We start from the raw sequence: 21636 nt of genomic DNA on the forward strand, positions 1-21636 counted from the left end.
GATGTTACAATAGTGGTAAGTGTGAAAAATGGTCATAAGTCACTTTTTTCAGTGATGTAACATCAATGGTCACTAAATGAACTGTTGTAAGCACAGGTGGTATTCAGCAGGTTCTGACCAGTTCTGGAGAACCGGTAGCAGAGTAGTTTGGAATACCACCTCTGACTCGCCCCGCCCCCTTCTATTCTCTGCCTCCCAAGTCCCAGCTGATCGGCTGGGTCTTCTTTTGTTGCACTACACAGGAGAATGGAGCTGGAAGGCAGGTTAGTGGGGTGGGGAGGGAATGGGGATTTTGCAGTATCCTTCCCCTGGAGTGGAGAAGGAATGGAGATTTTACAGTATCCTTCCCCTGCGATGCCCACCAAGCCAAGCCATGCCCACAGAACCGGTAGTAAAAAAATGTGAATCCCACCACTGTTGTAAGCCCAAGACTACCTGTACTATCGACTAATTAAGGTCAGAGAGCAGGGCTGGTTAACTTGCAGTTAGCACTCATTAGGGAAGCTCTATGAAAGGAGAAAAACTGCTCACACTGCTATAAAGAAAAGGGAGTCAAGCTATTCTCCAAAGCACCTGAGGGCAGGACAAGAAGCAATGGGTGGAAACTAATCAAGGAGAGAAGCAACTTAGAACTAAGGAGAAATTTCCTGGCATTTACAACAAGTAATCCTTGGAACAAATTGGCTCCAGAAGGTGTGAATGCTGCAACACTGGAAGTTTTTAAGAAGAGATTGGACAATCATTTGTCTGAAAGGGGCTCCTGCCTAAGCAGGGAGTTAGACTAGGAGACCTCCAAGGTTCCTTCCAACTCTTTTATTCTATTATTCATGGACTCCAATTCTACCATGTTGGATTGTCTCCTTCCCACAAACTGTTCCAATCAGGCAGCTAGCACATGCATGTGTCTGCGTGCACAGGTTATGCACCCTTTTAATGTCATTGGGAAAAGATAATTCAGAATGAACAGAAGCGAATGTTTGACATGCCAATTCAGCACCTGTCCATAGCAGCTATCTCTGTCTTTAGACTTCCATATGAGCCTGAAAAAAAATGGGGCTGCTCTATTGAACCACCACAAAGCACATCTGTGTGCATGTGCTTCATAGGCATACATTGTTCTTGTCATCTACAAATGTTAATACTGCGTTTCTGACCCATGAAAAACAAAGCTCCAATAGCAAGAACGTCACACCCAAATGCACAGCAAGAACTCAACACAAAAGTATTCTAGGGTTCACCTAGAATCCAAAAATAAAGCAAGCCTAAATTTCCCACACTTATGCATTAAAGAACACTAAAGCTTTTAGGATTAATTCTGATTTGGGATCATTTTTTCCCCTAGCTTTTGAAATGGGCCTCTAAACTTGTAAAAGCTCTCAGATAAAAGGCTATTTCATCACCATTTTTGCTCACATACACAATTTACTTTTTAATATTTTTCTAATTCTATTTTTGCATTCCTTCCATTTTCTAACAGAGCCATATTTCAGGCAGAATGAATTAACTTGTCATATTCGTCTCAAGTACAATCCAACTTTTCCCCACTGAATCTCAGGAAGCTATTAGATCTGAAGCAAGACATTCTTATTGGCAAACAGTAATAATAATTTTTTAAAAGGAACAGCCCATTTCACACAAAAGTGATTGGGCAGAACAAAATTTGTGTCAGCTTATTGTGCTCAATAATAAGCAGGTGTTTTTTTTTAAAGAGAAGTTGGCGATCTGGGTTTGTTTATGGTCAGCAATGGCTGATGTGGCCATATGGCCATCTTAATCATTACCTCTTTCATTTCTGCCCATGTGTATGTTGGATTGCTGGAAAACAGATGTGTATTCTCTAGCTTTAGCTTTGTGCTAGAGAAACGCAATTGGAGGAGGGGAGCCGGTCTTGTCCCGTTTGATGAATTGGACCAATATATCCAGATGCTGCAGAGATACTTCTAATTTAGGATAAAATAGTTTCTTCACATTGAATTAAAACCAAGCTATTGGTTTGTTGTCAAAAGAGTCTAGACCACAGGTGTCAAACTGAAGGCCCGGGGGCTAGATCCGGTCCCACTGGGTGCTTAAATCTGGACTGAGGGGCCATCCTGGAAACAGCGAAGGATGGACCTGTGGTGCCTCTGCCAGTGAAAACAGAGCTCAGGAGGGTGGCCCTCCCATGTTCCATTTTCACTGGCAAAAGGTTTCAGGAGGCCGTCGCAGCTGAAAATGGAGCTCTGGAGGAAGAGCGCTCAGCCACCACAGGCACACACACCCCCAAATTAGTGACATCAAGCTGGCCATGCTCACCCTGGTCATGCCCACCCCCACCCCACCCCCACCCCCACCCCCGAGGTCAAACACAATCCTGAGGTGGCCCTCAATGAAATAGAGTTTGACATTCCTGGTCTAGACAATTCTATAAAGCAATCAGACAAGCGTTAGGGAAGGAGGCAAGTGCTAAGAGCATTGTTCTTCTCCCTAATGCCTTGAAGGAATTCTCTGTTTCATCACAGGCCTTCTCTAGTCAAAATTTGCCTGGGTTTTGCAGCAGGTATGTACAGAATTTTGCAATCAAAAGTGTGTCCCGCAAATTAAAACTCTACTTGACTGCAAATCCTTTTCCTAGGCATATAATTGGTCTTTGGTGAGCTTCTGATTTTATCATAGACCTATTTGGCATTTGGAAACTAAAAAATGGGACAGTGTGTATGAGGCCAGTGGTACAATTAGAGTAGAGCAGGAAGAAGAAAAAAATAATAGCAAGGACGATTATTAGACCATAGGCTCAGCAAACACAATAGTACAGATATTGGATTTTTTGCTGTTGTTTTCTGGGGGAAACACCTATTGTTTTCCTATTGCACCTATTGTTTTCTGGGGAAACTAGGTGGTTGAGCCCTTTGTGTAACCCTAAGCCATGTCTCTCCATGATCCAGCCTTAGTTATACTATAGTATGAGACCTTATTCCTTCTCTACACAATTCAGCCCACACCATTGCTCATCAACTTGAAAAGGTGCATTAAAAGTATGTCTGTGCCACTCCCTTAGTATTGGTCTCAGCTTCAGTGTGGATGATCAAGCCCTGATAAGCATGGTGCACCTTAGGTTAAGGGTGTTTGTGTATTTGTGCCCTTCTTACCTTGTATGAGGTTTTAGAGGGAGCAGAATGAGCCCATTGCCCTATTTCCCATTTCAGAGTTTTGCTATCGTATTGCTGCTATTTGTTGGTCTGGTTGATTATCAGATCATCTATGTTGTGGGTACTTGCTGTGATAGGAACATAACTCCAGGTTTGCCAAGCTACTGGATTGGGAGGAATTCCTTGAGGGAAGCAGTATTTCTTTCATTTCTATTTGTGGGTGGTTAAGCACTTACTAATACCAAATTGCAAAATGCAAATGACTATCCTTCATCTAGCCCTCTCAGCAGATTATCGAATCAGATGCAGTATTATCTTCTCACTTCAAAGGAAACAAAAACTAGCTACTCACACATTCTCATGCACTTAAATCAACTTGGATCATCCAATGGCAGCTTAAGGCATTCTAGTGACACCCCAACACTTCAGCTTTTAGAGAAGAGAAGCTTTATTTTCTGGCAATGTTGTTCAGAGGCCAAATCCTCCCAACCATGCCATAAGCACAGCTGGTTTACCCCACTCCCCTGCCATGGATGAAAAAATAGATCAGAGAATGGGTATCCTTGTACCACAAGACACTTGGGATAAAGTGAGAGGAATCCTTAGTATTCAAATGCAGCAACTTTTTGGATTGTGAGAGAGCAAGCAGTCATGTTTCTCATTTTGCAGGTGCCATTTCTGGAGATGAAAGTGCCAAAGAATGAAAAGAGGGGAATCCTAGGCATGTGATATAGCAAAGGAACTGTCAGCTGATAATGTGATTGTGTAAGAGACATGAAGCATGAGGATCTTTGTTGTGGTTCAGGGTTGAAATGAGGGATCCTTGGAGTTCTCTGATCTTATTTGTATTCTTTCAAATGTTTCATTACCCAAACTAGACAACATCACTGGTGCACTGATAGTACTACCTAGTTTGGATAATGAAACATCTACAAGAAAACAACCAAGCGCAAAGAGCACCCAGGACCCTCCATTATGTTCTTACAGCACACTGTTCTTAATGCACAAAGATGCTTTGCATTAATCCCGGGTTTAATTTGGAACAGAATGCGGGCAAATTCATATGTAGCCTTTCTATGGGTAGACTTAATCCTTGTACAAGAAATCCCTTGGTTTCTGGGAAGCTGCTTCTCTGAAATTGTTTTCCATCAAAATCTAATCATATTTTTGTCAATTCTGTCAATTTCATATAGGAGTACTTCAGAACATCTGTAGGACAAAGGAAATACAATCCATGGCAGAGGATTGTCAAGTTCTGAAATAAACACATGCAGCAACTTTAAATTGGACATCATGAATACTGAATTTTGGCTTCATACCACAAGTTTTACTACTGTGGCTTCTATGTCTTCTCAGTAGTTCTCAGGGTTTTGTTTCTATTTTCATAGATTATAGAGACTATTAGGTTTAGAATGTGGGAAAGACAAATATAATAAGAGTGAATTGTTGATACCTAACATGATTGCCCAAGATTATATGTATCCTACTTTTAAAGTAGTCCTTAAAATCAAGTTCAAAAATAGGAGTTAAAATAATGTAAGATTCTGAACATTTTCAATGCCTAAAATATTATTGAAATGTGAATTGTTATAACAATGTCAGTTACTTTTAAGGACATCTGTACTATGGATGTGCAGTGGTTTTCAGCAAGTTCATTTGCTGTGGATGCACCTGATAGGCTCATGAAAAATGCTAGGAGCTCTGAGGAGTCTACCTCCATTTCGGCTACATTTTCCAAGGTTCCCACTGTATAAGGGCTGAGGTCTCTACTTCTACAGTAGAGTTTTCATGACACAAGGCGAGGGTATCAAAAACAGAACACACTGACAGACTCTTGACTGAGGTTTTATTGAGATGCAGATAGTCATACACCCATAAAAGAGAATCAACTCAAAAACTAAACTGAGCAAAGAAGTTTTCAGTGCCACAGAGAAAGAAAGAAAAGGAAAGAAGGAAGGAAGGAAAGAAGGAAAATGGGGCATAATTCAGACAAAGTTAAATCTGTGAAGATTCCACATTATTTTTTCTTAAATGGACATGTTCTCAATAAGTGCTTAATCTTTTTTTCACTGAAATGATAAGGCCCTAAAATAGAACTTAACCCTGGCTTTGTGCACTATAATCAAAAACTTTTCCACTCCTATCTAAACCTGTTCCAGGCCTTCCTCAGTTGACCATGGAGAAAAAGACCAAGAAAAATATCCCAGAGTTTTGGAAATAGGGAAATGGTTCTCCCTGTTGGAGCAACACAGAATCTGTACTCCTATCACTCAACAATGTGTGTATTGATCAATATAAGCACACATACTTGACATAAAGTTCTATGAAGTGAAACTATGTTTGTTATTTTAGTTTATGCAAACATAGCCCGAACATGTTTTGCCTTTGTTATTATGACTGATTGGTTTGGATGAATAGTTGGGCATGAAATGTAATAATGAGTCAAGGACAAAGAATGCAAGATCTAGATATATTCTGAGAAAACAGACACAGTGGTTGTAAGAGACAAAGTTCTTTTCTCTGAAAGATGCCAAGGTTGGGTTGGGTATGCTTGGTGAAGGTCATCAGAAGAATGTTTCTTTGATCCAGCAATGGGCTGTCATTGCATCTGTTACTGGTTACTTCCTGCCTGTACTCATGAAGGAGGAAGAGGAGGAGGTAGTAGTTTTTTTCACAATGGCACTTCCACAGCTAGAGGAATACCCTCCTCCATATCCTCCTCCTACAGAGCCACCACCTATGCTGCATACGCCTCTCCCACTTCCAGAACTGAAGCCACCAAAACCACCAGATGCTCCTCCAAAGCATGATCCTCCTCCGTAGCTACCACCGATTCCTCCACCAGAAGAACTCATGGAAGAGCCTATCACAGCTGGAAGAAAAAAAGAACCAAGATCATTACAAGTTTCATTAAAGCAAACCTTTCCCAGTGATGGTTACAATGGAAACAACCATGATGTTGAATATGGCTGGAAACAGCAAGGAAATTTGATTTGTCCTTAGACATTCTTTCCCAGGAACTTTTCTCCCATCCCCACTGTTGCACTGTATGGCACTGAATGCTGGGCAGCAACAACAGGGACCGAAAGCTATCTCCATGCCATGGAAATGCAAATGGTCCATTGGATATTGGGAATCTCCCTTTTTGACCACATCACAAATGACACCATTTGACAGCATTTTGGCATGGCACCAATTACAGAGACGCAGCTGACCATGCAAAGTGGCGTTCAATGATCCGAAAAGCGGACCCTGCATATACGGGAATGTGCTAGGAAGAAGATTGTTTCTCATGTAAAACTTGACATCTATGCATGAAGCTCAGCTGACACTTTTTGTTCTGTTAAAAAAAGGGGGAGGGGGGAAAACCACAAACTTGTATCTTGATGTCAGATTTAATGTTTTTAAAATTCACACATAGACATAAAGTTATCAAACAGCCGTGTTGTAAACATTATATGTGTAAGGGAGTGAGAGTGAGTGAGAGAGAGATTCAGCACCATGACCATAAACACACATGTTGTGCGCTGTCCAGAGACACCTGTGGCAAGATAGATGGCTATATAAACAAACAAAATGTTGTATTTGCGGCAAAGGTCATTACTAGAATCCATGGCCCACAGATGTTGATCACTTAACTATTGCTCCTCTTCATTATTTGTCATGTAGAATGCTATTGGTTGTATTTCATAAATACATGGAGGTCAATTAATTTACCACTCCTGCACTATTGCAAAGTTCTGTAGTTAAATTATTACATTAGCTTTGAATTATATTCCCCTGCAGACTAGACTTATGATGGGTTTTAGATGAATATGACTATCGTATGATGCTGAACAAAAATCAGCTTTGTCGCCATGCGCATGAAAGAAAAAGAGTTTATTCTGGATTTCTCTTTTAATTATGAAAAGTAGATTATGAATAAAAATATAAAACTAGTTTTACTTACAGACGCTCACGGCACTTTGGCACTCTCCAGACATTCTGTGAAGGAGAAGTGGTATTTATAATGTATTAGTAATGGTTATGTTTAATTGGGCAATAAAATGCTTTAAAAATGTAATCAATATGAAGAAATATCTTTAAACTTTGCTAGTACTGTCTTCCACAGAACTACAATGAATGTACTGCAACATCCTTGCTTGGTCATTAAGTTTGTACCTTCTAGGAAATAATTCAAGATTATTATTTTAGTCCTTCCAGTTCAGATAAGCATATTTATCTCATGTTACTCTGCCATGACTCTGAGTGGTTGATAAAAATATTAAAGTCATGTAGATTGTCTCTCCATGCCACTATGATTAAATAAATCCTTATCTCAGTTGGGACATCTACATTTGTAGTACATATTCCCTGTAGGTCAATGTTTCTCAACCTCAGAAGCTTTCAGATATGTGGACTTTGATTCCCAGAATTCTGGGAGTTGGAATCCAGACATCTTAAAGTTGCTGAGGTCGGAAAACATAGATTTAGGTTTAGTCTGTTTTTTTCAACACAATCATCTTGATGCATTCAAAGCATTCAACCAGATTTTTCATAAGAAGAGGACTCAATAAATCTTTCTCTGGGTCTAAAGTTGCATTGATTTCTGAGTGGCATACTGGATCCACACTCCAAAAGGGAACAAACAGGGCCAGGATAAAAAGGAACACGTGCTAGATTTTGTCATAATTTTTTGTCGTTAGCAATAGCAATTGCACTTAGACTTATATTCCGCTTCATAGTGCTTTACAGCAGCACTCTCTTGAGTGGTTTAAAAATGTCAACATATTGCCCCCAACAATCTGGGTCTTCACTGTACCAACTTTGGAAGGATGGAAGGCTGAGTCAACCTTGAGCCAATCAAGATCGAATTCTTGGCTATGGGCAGAGTTAGCCTGCAATAGGGGATTCTAACTATTGCTCCTATGTTGTCTCTTGGGGATTTGGAATATTTGTCCATCTATTACATTTCACCCACCTGCTTTCCTCTCCTTCCAGCAATTTCCTGTAAGTAGCAATTTCAATATCAAGTGCCAACTTAACGCTCATCAGCTCCTGGTACTCCTTCAAGAGACGGGCCATCTCTTCCTTAGACTTCTGCAAAGCTTCCTCTAGATGAGAGAGCTTATCTCTGGCATCCTTGATTGCCAACTCGCCACGCTCCTCAGCTTCTGCAATAGAAGCCTGCAGCTTCTCACACTGAAAGATAAAGGAAACTTGTAGAATAGTGAAGATAGCAAAAGTATCTCTTCCTGGGTCCATTTATTTAGTTGTACCCTAAATTGTACCTTGTACCTTGTCTTTATTATTTGTACAAATAACTCAAGGTGGTGAATGTATCTAATACACCTTTGTCCCCCTGTTTTCCCCACAATAACAGTCCTGTGAACTGAGTCTCCCAGCTGGCTTTCATGGTTAAGGTGGGATTTGAATCTATGGCCCCCAACTTTCCAGCCTTGTGCCTTAGTTGTCCATCAACTACTAACATAAATACAATTATAACTGTGTCCCTATTCCTCTCTGTCTCTGCTATTTTCTTACAAGCCTGCAGGACACTGGCACCATCAGAAAATATACCATAGTGGTACTCCATAGTCCAAGAGGCTTGTAGGAGAAAACCAGTAGCTAAAATAGGAGATGGTGCTTCTAAGGGTCTCTTTTACTATTACCCAAAGGACATCAGTGCCTCCCACTGATAACTCAATTATTGAAGTCATCATGCACTAGGAAACCCATACTGTTGTTTATGGAAAACAAGAACATTGAGGTTGTATCTTCTTGCTTGACACATTTGTTTAATTTTATATTCTGTTCACGCTGTTGCAATTAAAGCATCAACAACACTAGCTCAGGCTAACCAAACGATGTTTTACATATTAGGAAATTCTAAAGAAATTTCCCCTTTCAAGTTAGTCCTACAAAAATATTCTGGCCTTACCTGTCTCTTCACATTTTCTATTTCAGCTCGCATCCTCTGAATTGTCCGGTTCAGCTCAGCAATCTCAGTCTTGGTATTTCGTAGATTGTCACCATATCTCCCAGCTGACACCTGCAGTTCTTCATACTAGCATTCCACACACAAAAAGGGAAGGTTAAGGATCACATCTGAAAACCTTTGGTAGCAAGGCCCAACTAATTAAGGTTTCCCCAAATGCTGTACTATCTTTAGAAAGCTGTCTCCAGAATGGAAGTGATTATAGCAAGTGCACTTTTTCAAACAAGGCTTGTCCACAGTACAACTTTCTGAAGTACTGCAGATGGATCATTGGCCAATTTGACAAAAAGACCTTTTGGCATTTTAGTACTTGGCAGCAGAGGGGCATATGCATAGCTTCTACAAATAGGAGTTTGTCTCTGGAAGATGCCTTCAGCCAGACAAACCCATTGACTGACTGAGTAATTATATGTCATCACGTTGGTGCTAGCTCTTAGCATCCACTTAGACTTTCCCCAGGAAGATGCTTCATATCTTTGATAAACCCATGGGCTAATTCAGTATAAGGCAGCCACTCTTTATTGTGTTTCCTAAGAGTGCACAATTTAGTGGTCAAAGCACTCCAAGAGAGCTTATACCAGATTTACTACATGTCACATGCCATATCACATACCTCTCTTGACCACTTAGGATTATTCTATATTTGGAAAAGCCTGAAAGGAACAAACACTTGAAAGCTCACCTTGCCCTGATACCAAGATTCCGCTTCTGCCCGGCTCTTCTGGGCAATGTCCTCATATTGAGCTTTAACCTCAGCAATGATGCTATTCAAGTCCAAGTTCCGGTTGTTGTCCATTTGAAGGACAACGGAGGTATCAGAAACACTTTGCTGCATCTGGTTCAGTTCCTGCAAAGGGAATCCGATCAGCTTAATTAATCCAACTTGAACATATCAATTTTCTCCAATTTATTTGTTTCTTTGTTATATCCTGCTTTTAATGTGTCACTTCAAGGTGGTCTACATAATGCTCTTTTCTCCCCACAATAACAATTTCTGTCATGTGTGTAAGGCTGAGAAGAATCAATTGGCCCAAAGTCATCTAGTTGGCTTCCATGCATAACGTCAAGGCAGAACTCATCACCTCCCAGTTTCTATTCCAGCATCTTAACCACTGCATCAAAGCCATTTTCATGTTTGGACTCTGGAAAGTAGGTGTGTATTGATCAGATTTTATGATTCTTATACAAGAGAGTCCACAGTGTGCTCTGCAAATTCCAAAAACTGCCCCCAGTCTCTCAAAACAAGGACTCTATCACGTGCCAAGGTACTTGCATTAGTGATCAGCACATTTACTTACAGCTTCATACAGACACCTCAAGAAGTTGACTTCATCTGTTAGGGAATCCAGTTTTGCCTGCAGTTCCACTTTGTTCATGTAAGCAGCATCTACATCCTAGGAGAAAAGAAAAAAAACAGAAGATGGTTCAGTCTTCACAACCTGCCTCCAGAAGTTGTGGATGCTCCAACATTGGAGGTTTTTAAGAAGAGAATGGACAACCATTTGTCTGAAATGGCATAGAGTTTCCTATCTGGGCACCAGGTTGGATTAGAGGGTCCCTTTCAATTCTGTTATTCTGTATTCTGTTCTGCACATCTGATATTGAAGATGATGAAAATGATCTTGATTTAAAGAAGGGTATTATTTCTTCTAAAAATAGCAGTTTCAGGATTGAACCACAACACAGGAACCAGGAATGTTGTTCTGTTACATAGCAATTATATTTCTAAGAGCTTGTTGATAAATGGGAGAATGGTAGCAAAAGACTCCCATTTTCTGTTCTTTCTTTTCATGCCTTCCTTCAAAGTGCAATTTTCAGTCTGTCGTGAAACCATCTAGGCCTTTTAACCAAACATCAAAAGCAGCTACAGGGTCTCATCAATCTCAGCTAATAGCTTCTTACTCCTCTTCCCAACTTATTACCTGCTGTGGACATTATTCAAATTCCTAGATGGTATAGTTACTCTTGGTCAGTGCTATTTTCTATTAATCTCTAAAATAGTGAACCTGTTGCTCAGGAAAATCCCATTCTTTTACAAGCAGCAGCATGGAAGTGGATATTATAGGAAACTGATATCGTTGGCACAAGAAATCAGGAAACAGGTTTGTTCAAATTACTACAAGTTTATTCCATGCTACCTCTAAACAAAAATATGAACTACTAATGGTCAAGGCAAATTGGCGGTAGACAGGGGTGGGCTTCTGGGGGTTCACAGGGGTTCAGGAGAGTGCCTAGCTAAGATTCTGTGCAGTTCAGAGACCCCCCAAATCCCACTCCTGGTTGGCCCCGCCCCGCCTGCTCCACCCCTCACAGGACCCCCCTCACAGCCCGTTTTGGATTCAGGTAAGTGCAAGGTGCATGCAGAGGCTCAGGGAGGGTGAAAAATAGGCCTCCCAAAAGTTTTGGAAGGCCGGAAATGGGCTGCTTCTGGCTTCCAGAGAGCCTCCGGAGCTCAGGGGGGCTGTTTTTGTCCTCCAGGAGGTTCAAAGAAAGCCTCTGGAGCCCGGGGAGGGCAAAAACACCCCCCCCATGGTGCAGGAGGCTTACTAGGCCATGCCCACCATGGCCACACCCACCCAGCAACTGGGCAGAGAACCCGCTGCTAAAATTTTTGAAGCCCTCCTCTGGCAGCAGATAAGAGTCAACGGAATTCTGGAAGGCTGGACTTCAGTCTCTTGTGGGTGCAAAGAGACTCCAAACTGATGAGAAGCTTGATCTCCCTCCCTTGGGCTCAGCCTGGTCATTTCCTACAGATACCATTTTAGAACTTTTTCCCCTCGACTTATAAAGAAGGAGTAGGATTTACTGCAAACATGTTGAAGGCAAGCATAATTTAATGGGAAGGGCACTGAGAGAATATCCTAAAACCTTCAACAAGCTGAGCCAATGGCTACAATCAGTGGCTCTTTAACTCAAACCAATTTTCCTGTTCATCCCTTCATCATTGCAGCTGAAGCACTTACCTTTTTCAAGAGCACAAAATCATTCTCTGCTGCAGTTCGCTTGTTAATCTCTTCTTCATATCTGACAAAGAGAAAGAAAGGTTAAATTTCTCCTTCTGAGTGTCTGATACTATGGTCTCCAATGTATTATCCATTCATCCAAACTTTCCAAACTATTCCAAAAATTCTTTTAAGAATCTTTAAGGTTTCCCTGTCCAGTCATGTCTGATTCTGGGGCACGGTGCTATCTCTGTTTCTTGGCCGAAGGAGCCAGTGTTATCCAAATACATTTTCCATAGTCATGTGGCCAGCATGGCTGTATGCCAAAGGCACATGAACACTGTTACCTTCCCACTAAAGTGGTACCTATTAATCTAGTCTCATTCGCATGCTTTCGAACTGCTAGGTGGGCAGGAGCTGGATAAAGAATGGGAGCTTATTCCATTGCACAGAGCTCAAATCTTGAACCCAGGCTGTCAGCTTTCAGCTGACAAACTCAGCATCTTTAACCACTGAGCCATTGCACCCCCTTGCAAGGATCTATACTTTGAAGTTAATATTAATAAGGACTCAATAGGTGGATAAAAATACAAAATCCAGTCTAAACATCTGTTGGACTGTGTGATGAACCATAATAATAACCTGATTGACCAAACATAATAATTTCATATTTATCCAAGAAATCAAAAACTCTAATTTTTCCATATTTGTGATCCCCTATTTTACTTTTTTTTTTTTTTTAGATATGGAAAGTGGAATAGGATTAGCCATGGCTTCTAAAATGTCCTCACGATCAAAATGCTTTAAAATCTTTGTGGCATGCAAATGAAAGAAAATGAGAGATCAGTTTACCTTTAACTATTATGTGAATCATTCCACTTATACAGTTGATATTTCTTTATCAAATTTATTCAGGCTTATGGCCATCTAGATGTTAATATTCCTCCAGCATATGCTGCCTGAAGAATTCTGAGTTCTGAAGTCCACACATTTCAAAATTGCCAAGGTTGAGAAACACTGTTCTACATGTTGAAGAACATAGGTTTCCCAAGTTTGGGCAATTGTACAGCATTTATAAATGAAGGTAACATCTATGTTTTGAGCAGTATGAAGCAAAATATGCTATACTAAAAAAAATCTGGAATTCAACCCTATTATATTAGTTTACATTATAAGCATGTTAAAGGAGCAAGCCCTCCCCAATCCTATATACATTCCCTAAAAACTGGACAGCGCGCATCAGCCAAGATGAAAAATGTCTGATCAAACAGATTATTGGTAGGATGTGGTGAATGTAGTCCACACTGATAGATAGATAGATAGATAGATAGATAGATAGATAGATAGATAGATAGATAGATAGATAGATAGATAGAGATAGAGATAGAGATAGAGATAGAGATAGAGATAGAGATAGAGATAGAGATAGAGATAGAGATAGAGATAGAGATAGAGATATAGATATCAGGAAGGATGAAAGGAAGGAGAGAGTTGAGCTAAGATATGTTTTTCTATTTACATGCATGTATTTCCAATACATGTGGTAGATAATTAAGCAGGTTCATTGAAAATAATGAGGAAAAAATGATTCTCATTTTTAGGGAAATTAATCCTCTTGTAATGAAAACATATCCCCTTAAAATGTCATGAGTATATTGTTTCATCTTTTTCATGAGACAGAAGAAGTACTGGACATTTATCTAATGAAGCCCAATTTTCATGAATGTATATGAAAGAATATCAAGAACTATTAATTTGGATTAATCTTCTCTTACTTGTTTTTGAAATCCTCCACAAGATCTTGGAAGTTTTTCAGTTCTGAGTCAAGTCCTCGCCTCTCATTCAGAAGACCATCCAGCTGCCTCCTTAAGTTGTTGATATAAGCCTCAAAGAATTGGTCCAGATTTTTTTGACCACCAGTGCCATGGCCCTGTTCTTGCAAGAGTTTCCACTTGGTCTCCAATACTTTATTTTGTTGCTCTAGAAAACGAACCTAAAAAGAGAATGGAGCAGAGAGCAGAAAAGCAAAAATATTCATATTTGAATAGGTTGTATGTAACAGAGACATCTCTGTATTTTAAAGCATTTGATCCTAAGATATTATTTTATCCTTTTACCTTCTACAGTGATTCAGAGTGGACTGTTTAGAAATATTCTTCCTACAAATTCTTAGTATTACTGTCAGAATTCAATCCTCTTCATTGTCTCTCTAGTCTAGAACATGGACCTTTTATTGACTAATGGCCTCTAATCTTGTCGGCTAGTGATTGGCACCCAGGTAGCACTGAGCAGAATTTTAAATCAGATGGATAAACATTGCTCAATCCAATGGAAAACGTTAGAATTCTGGATGGATTTCTCATCATAGTGAAGACACTCCACACAGAACAATGTGTTACTTTATTTATTGCTGCTGCAAATACATATTTTGAGCTATTGCCAATATTAAAACAAAGAATAATGAGACTACATTAGTCACAAGTCTTAGGTATGAAATGTGATAGACTTGTCTCATTTTACATCAGTGAAATCTTTGAAGAAATATACTAACTTACTGTACTCCACTACAACAAATCTACCAATATCTGCCTCCAATACCAGCAAATTCTCAACTGCAAAATTTGCATACATGTTCACAGCTGAGCCTCATTCACCTCAATGCAATCCTTGGGGCAGTACTTCTTGACTAGGCTCTATAGAAGATTCCCACATACAGCTTGGTAAGATTAAACATTTTATTGCAGATAAGCAATGCCATAACTAATGCAAAAGTACTTTGCATACTTAGAGTTTATAATCTAAGATTTTTCTTCTTGCCTTTTGAATTAAATAACATGTGGTAAGTCAACTAATGATCTGCAGGACTGTGTGTTACATGTACATATCAGTACTATCAGTACCCATCTCAGCAAGTTCTCATATCATTTCTGTTAATGATAAAAATTAATATCAAGACTTATGGACAAAGTAGCTAAAGCATTGGGCACAACAGAGCAATCATCATACCAAAAGTAATTTAAAATCATGCCACTTGTTATCGGCAACCATGGCCTTAAAATACTTTCTGCAACAGGAAAAATATGTATTTCTTTTTTTATACTAGTGAGGTTTTCTCTTTTCTTGGAGTTGCCTGTCTGATGATGAGAACAACCACATATCTAAAATAAGTTTTCATACCACTAAACCTCCAAATAAGTCAAACCACAGGAACCAGGAGCACTACGTCTTCCATAGAACACTCACAATGATTGCTAATCCAGATCTACAACAAAAGCATAATCATTGCATCTACTAGCACTAATTTCTGTTCTCTCCTCAAACCATTTTGGGTGTTTTATTTTTTGTCTGTATTTTCCCCTACATGGCTCACAGTCGGGGTCACCCCTCATATTTAGAATTACAGATCTTACTTCCTATTCTTCCATAGAATCCTTGCAGTTGGCTGAGAGATAAGAGTACTGAGATTGCAAATAAAAATCATTGGAGAGAACAACCACGTGTACTATCATTACTGTGAATGAACAGTTAATGAACATAGTTAGTGATTTGCAGCCTAGGTAAGGGTCACATTTATATCTAGTACACATCCTGTAACTGAAGCCCAATAGACCTACTATCTACTTTTCTGCCCTTTGACATAATGATTACTGGACAACTAAAATTCCTGATTCTTATTGGCCTGTCTTTTCTCTTCTGGTATGTTATTGACTGTATGTTAATTCTGACAGCATAAGAAAATAGCATGAAATGCAAAGTAATAGCATATCAATAGCATACATTTCAAGTAGACTGACAGTCAAATTTCTCTCCAGCCTGGTATGCAGTAGTATTATTTTGCCTTTAGGCTTAGAGCAATCTTAGGGAATTCCTAGCACTTCACCAAACTACAGTTCCCAGAATTCTTTTAGAGAATGAACCAGGACAGTTCCAGATTTAATCACAGTAGATGTGCCCAGCAAATATATTTTCTTTCTCCTTCATTTCTGTCCTTATTCTTTTACATTTCTAAAAAAAAACAAAAACCAAACCTATCTATTATTCCCTCAAGAACCACATTTTATCATTTCTCCCCAAAGTACTGTATACATATTATATAAAACAAGGAGTTGAGATTTAGTGACAACATAAGTTTGTCAAGCTTTTAAATTCACTCCATATATCTTGAGATTTACTGTTTTTAAAGCAATTCATAAATTCCATGTACCATAATCTTAAACTATGCTAAAGAAAGTAAAGAAAGGTTTATAGAACAATAAGAAAATTATTTTTGCAAGTATCTCACCTTGTCAATGAAGGAGGCAAACTTGTTGTTAAGGGTCTTGATCTGCTCTCTCTCTTCTACCCTCACTTTCTGGATCTCTGGATCTATCTCCAAATTGAGAGGCTGCAGGAGATGCTGGTTGATAGTCACCTCCCTGATGCCTCCCGGTGGGCAAGCTTGAAAGCCCCCACCAAAGCCACCTCCAGCTCCAAATCCGGCACCAAAACCACCACCAACTCCAAAGCTTCCACCCCCTTGGCCACAACCCCCACCAAAACCTCCACCGAAGCCACTGCCAACTCCACCATAGGAGATTCTCTTGTTGCCCCCTTGATTAAGATTATATAGGCTTCTGCTGCCAAAAGCAGCACCTCCCCCTCCACTACGGACAGAACATCCACGGTTTGTGGAAACGCTGTTGAAGCTCATTCTTTGTCCACCTGAGAAGCAAGCTGAGCTGGAGCTGAATCCCTTGTTCCCTCCTGACACGCTTATCCCACAAGACTGACGAGACATGGTGATTAGGGGATAGCTGGCTGGTGGCAGTGACTTTTTCAAGCAAGGTGTTCCCAGTTCAGAATACAACTGAGCCCCTATGACAGCAAGGCAAGAATCCTCCTTTTTATCTGTTCAGCGAGTTGGCTTGGGTGAGAGGGGAGTGGAAAAACTTTTTTTTTATTGTATTCCTGGGCTTAGGTGTGCTTCGAACCCTCCCTCTTGCACGGTGCCAGAAACTGACCTTCCCTGAAACACACCCCGAAGGAGCTGAAGAGCCTGACTGTGAACTCTAGACAACCCCAGATTGTGTGCATCACCATTCTGTCAATGGAGGTTAGGTGCTGCTATGACTACTGTCTGTATGGTAGGGCTGGGCTTAACATTCTTTAGCCCTGCAGGAAAAATAATGCCTTAAGATACATCCTAATCCCTCTCTTTTTCTTAAACCTGATGGCAGATTATTCTTTTCAGCAAGTTCCAGAGGGTTGTTTTTTTTTTAAAAAAAAGTTGTGCTTTTAAAGCTGTAGCAACGTTTCGGCAGAATCTCATCTGCCATCATCAGGCTTCTGTATTTCTGTATTCTGTATTTCGTCTTACAAACACAATACAGAAGCCTGATGATGGCAGATGAGATTCTGCCGAGTGGGAAGTGCTGGCGAAGCCGAAAGCACCAGCCTGAGGATGGCGAGTGGGACCTCGCCGAAACGTCGCCAAGGTACTCTTAATCTTACACGGGAAAAGACTCAAACACACCTAGACCTACATACCTGTACCCGTGAAAATCTACGAAAACAAATAGATATAGATATAGATATAGATATAGATATAGATATAGATATAGATATAGATATAGATATAGATATAGATATAGATAATGTCATCAAAGACACCCTGTATATTTATTTATTTGATTTGATTTGTCAATCACTTACAAGATAGTAGGTATAAACACAGTTATGAATACATGAAATGGATAATAAAAAGAAACAATAGGACCGGGACGGTAGGCACGTTGGTGCGCTTATGCACGCCCCCTACAGACCTCTTAGGAAAGGAGTGAGGTCAATAGTAGACAGTCTAAGATTAAAGTTTTTGGGGTTTGGGGAAGAAACCACAAAGTCGGGTAGAGTATTCCAGACATTGACCACTCTGTTGCTGAAGTCGTATTTTCTGCAATCAAGTTTGGTGTGGTTAACCTTGAGTTTGTATCTATTGTTTGCTCTTGTATTGTTATGATTGAAGCTGAAATATTCATTGACAGGTAGGACATTGCAATATATGATTTTATATACTATACTTAGATCGGACCGAATGTGGCGTAGTTCTAGGTTTTCTAGGTCTAGAATTTCAAGTCTGGTGGCATAAGGTATTCTGCAACGAGTAGAGGTGTGGAGAACTCTTCTTGTGAAATATTTCTGGACTTTCTCAACTGTGTTAATATCAGATAATAATGTGGGTTCCAGACTGATGAGCTGTATTCAAGTATTGGTCTAGCAAATGTTTTGTATGTTCTAGTTAGTAGTATGATATTACCAGAGAAAAAGCTACGTAGGATTAGGTTAACAACTATCTGCTGTCCTTCCAGCAAGGAGCTCAAAATAGCATACCTGATTCCTGATTATCCCAGATTCATCATAATATGCTTTCTAATTACAGAATCATAACATTGAACAATATCTATTCCAACTCCTTATCAAAATGGAAACTTTGTTCCATCAGCCTCTTTGCTCAGTGCTATTGCCGTCACTTGAAAATCTCTGGGAAAAAGTATTTCCATTCAGTATTACTTTTTAATATAAATTATACAAACTAAAATATATATAAAAATGAACACAAGACCTTATTATTGCTATTATTTCTTTAATACCAAAATACATGGCATTTTGCATAAGTCATGTCCTTATCCCAAGTTGGTTACTATCCAAAATTTAATGCACAGTTTGAGTTTTATGAAAGATAAATAAAAAAAAGAATAATGCTAAGGCTTTGTGTGAAGAATTTTAGGCTATATGTGTGAGAAAGGTGGGGGATTAGTGAGGGAAAAGACCCTTCAAATCCAAGATGGAGAAGGGAGGAACAGTGATCAGAAAATTCTCCTTGATGCTCCCTCTGTCTGATACTCCCTCTGTTATAAGCCATTTTCTTCCTTCCTCACCAGCCCTCAAGGGAACCAGAAGACTGAAATCCTCACCCAGCCTGTTTCCCCTCTATCCCCTCATCTACATCATTGATGAAGATATTGAAGAGTACTGGGCTTAAGACAGAGCCTTGAGGTACCCCATTGCATACTTCCTTCCATGTACAGTGGATGAAGTTCCATGGAGGACTACACGCTGAGTGCAGTTGGTCAGCCAAGTTACGACTCCATCTGATGGCAATGCTGTTTAACCCACATTTTTCTACCTTATAAAGTAGCAGGTTGTGGTCTACTTTATCAAATGCCTTACTGAAGTCCAAGTAAATTATATCCACAGCATTTCTCTGGTCCACTAATTTTGTCACTTTGTCAAAGAATGCAATAAGATTTGTCTGGGATGATCTTTTTTGACAAATCCATGTTGGCTTTTGATTATGACTTTATGCTATTCTAAGTGTTCACAAATTTGTTGCTTGGTTATCTTTTCCTGAATCTTCCCAGGTATTGATGTCAGGCTGATAGCTTTTTAATTTTCTGGATCCATGTTTTTTCCTTTTTTGAAGATGGGAACTACATCAGCTCTTTTCCAGTCCTCTGGTAGTTCCCCAGTGCTTCAGGATTTGGAGTTGGAATACAATTCAAACTACAGTATTTGTGATTTATTTTTAAATCAAATTTATATAGCCTATATGTAACTAAACAATTCAACTTCCAGCCTTGCTCATCCAGGACTCCAGCCAACTCACCCAACCCAAATCTCTTCCCACCCAACTGACCCATCTTTCTTTTCCTTTATTGGCTCTCAGGAGTCAGGTGGTTCCCTGTGGGCATCTAAGGTTGATTCATTCTTCAAAGGGCCAGCTGTTCTTCACTATACTAGCCTGATAGGCTTGTATCAGCTCAAGTGAAGAACTGCACCCAGTACCTTTCTGGTTCAATCCCAGCAGGGTTGACATTCTAGTTGCAGCACAGGATTCACTAAGACACAGTGTGCATTTTTGCCATATTATTATCTATATATACACAGATCCATGGAGAAGTGGGCACCCATCTTCAGCATGGAGATAATCCTGTGGGAATAATTCTTTTTTTTTCTCTCATAATTACTTAGAATCACATCTCAGCATATCTTTTTGTATTTCCAACCTCCAGTTTTAGTACTTGATCACAGAAAAGTGTGAAGAAACCCCAAGAGCTGATTTCAAGATGGTCAGATTCTTGTACCTATGAGACATGTTGAAATATGATTTTTGCAATCAGCACTGCACTCCTCTGAGGAGAGATGAGAGCTTTTAACCTTCTGAATTTTTAACTTTGATTTTTATTTTTACTTGTAAGTTGTACTTGTTCTTAATTCTGTTTTTATTCATGTGTTTATATGGTTTTATTATGATGTTGTAAACTGTCCAGTTACTTAGGTGAGATGGGCAGTATAGAATTTTAATTAATAAATAAGTACAATTTAATAAGACCTTGAAAGGTTTTGTTAATATATTCAAAATGCACAACTGAGTTTCTGCTCTTAAAATATAGTAGCTAAAATACTTAAAAGAAACAAAAGAAAAAATTAAAATTAATACTCTATCATAATATTACTAAAAAGGCAAAGAATGGAGAAAAAAACCAATAAACATGAGTGAGGTGCCAACAAAATGGAAGGTTTAATTTAAAAGGAAGTTTTTCAATTGTCAGAACACATGCAGGCGATTCTTGTGTCCCTCGAACTGAACAAGGCTTGCTAACCGTTTTTACATCATCTTTGTCTCATTCCTACAATACAGAGGAGGAAACGTAAACTGTTTAGCTGTTTATGTTTTAAAACCAATTAGGTTTTGTAGTTAAGGCCCCAACAGAGGTGGTATTCAGCAGGTTCTGACCAGCTCTGGAGAACCGGTAGCAGAAATTTTGAGTAGTTCAGAGAACCGGCAAATGCCACCTCTGACTGGTCCCGCCCTCATCTATTCTCTGCCTCCTGAATCCCAGCTGATTGGCTGGGTCTTTTTTTGCTGCCCTGCACAGGAGAACGGAGCTGGAAAGCAGGTTAGTGGGGTGGAGAGAGAATGGGGATTTTACAGTAACCTTCCCCTGGAGTGGGGTGGGAATGGGGATTTTGCAATATGCTTCCCCTGCCACGCCCACCAAACCACACGCACAGAGTGAGTAGTAAAAAAAAATGAATCCTACCACTGGGCCCCAAGCTGTAAAAGCCAGAGACCATGAGTTCAAGTCCCACCTTAGCCATGAAAGCCAGCTGGGTGACTTTGGGCTAGTTGCTCTCTCAGCCCAACCCACAGGGTTGTTGTTGTGGGGGAAGGGAGAGGAGAAAGAAGGTGTATTGGATATGTTAGCCCCTTTGCATTATTTATAGAAATAATAAAGGCAATAAATAAATAAATAAATTGTTTTCCTTTTCCTGACACAGTTTTTGCTAATCTAGGATCATTTATTAATACCTGATGACACGCTATGGGCACGTACTGTGCTCTTCTGTCAATAGGTACTTCCTTCCATGGGCATTTTAGCTTGGGCTGCAAGAGAGACCAAATACCTGGCTGATCCAGAAACATTTGCCAATGTAATGGCGGATGGGTAGCCTCCAAACCACTTCTCCAGTGGTGGGATTCAAAAAATGTTACTACCGGTTCTATGGGCGTGGCTTCATGGGCATGGCTTGGTGGGCATGGCATGGGAAGGAT

At 39.8% G+C, this 21636-nt stretch overlaps 1 protein-coding gene across 1 annotated transcript; it reads right to left on the reverse strand.

The window, feature by feature from the left end:
• Positions 1-4954: 4954 nt before the first annotated feature.
• LOC113422750 (keratin, type II cytoskeletal 4-like) lies at positions 4955-16900 on the reverse strand. Its single transcript, XM_026683883.2, has 9 exons — positions 16327-16900; positions 13820-14037; positions 12066-12126; positions 10401-10496; positions 9785-9949; positions 9046-9171; positions 8086-8306; positions 7075-7109; positions 4955-5997 (listed from the first exon to the last, which is right to left on the reverse strand). The coding sequence occupies exons 1-9, from the start codon at positions 16819-16821 to the stop codon at positions 5744-5746; spliced, it is 1671 nt and encodes a 556-aa protein (XP_026539668.1). The 5' UTR covers positions 16822-16900; the 3' UTR covers positions 4955-5743.
• Positions 16901-21636: the final 4736 nt, after the last annotated feature.

Source organism: Notechis scutatus, chromosome 2 (genome assembly GCF_049901735.1).
Source record: "Notechis scutatus isolate UNSWTSFEM ecotype Mainland chromosome 2, rNotScu1.2, whole genome shotgun sequence".
Lineage (NCBI taxonomy): Eukaryota > Metazoa > Chordata > Lepidosauria > Squamata > Elapidae > Notechis > Notechis scutatus.

Bases quoted from the DNA above. Each gene is read 5' to 3' on its own strand.
- LOC113422750 (XM_026683883.2), bottom strand. From the start codon at position 16,821: ATGTCTCGTCAGTCTTGTGGGATAAGCGTGTCAGGAGGGAACAAGGGA. The intron at 10,497-12,065 runs GTAAGTGCTTCA...CTTTTCTCCTAG, and splicing joins ATTTTGTGCTCTTGAAAAAG to GATGTAGATGCTGCTTACAT. The intron at 9,950-10,400 runs GTAAGTAAATGT...TTCCCTTTGCAG, and splicing joins TGAGGTGTCTGTATGAAGCT to GAACTGAACCAGATGCAGCA.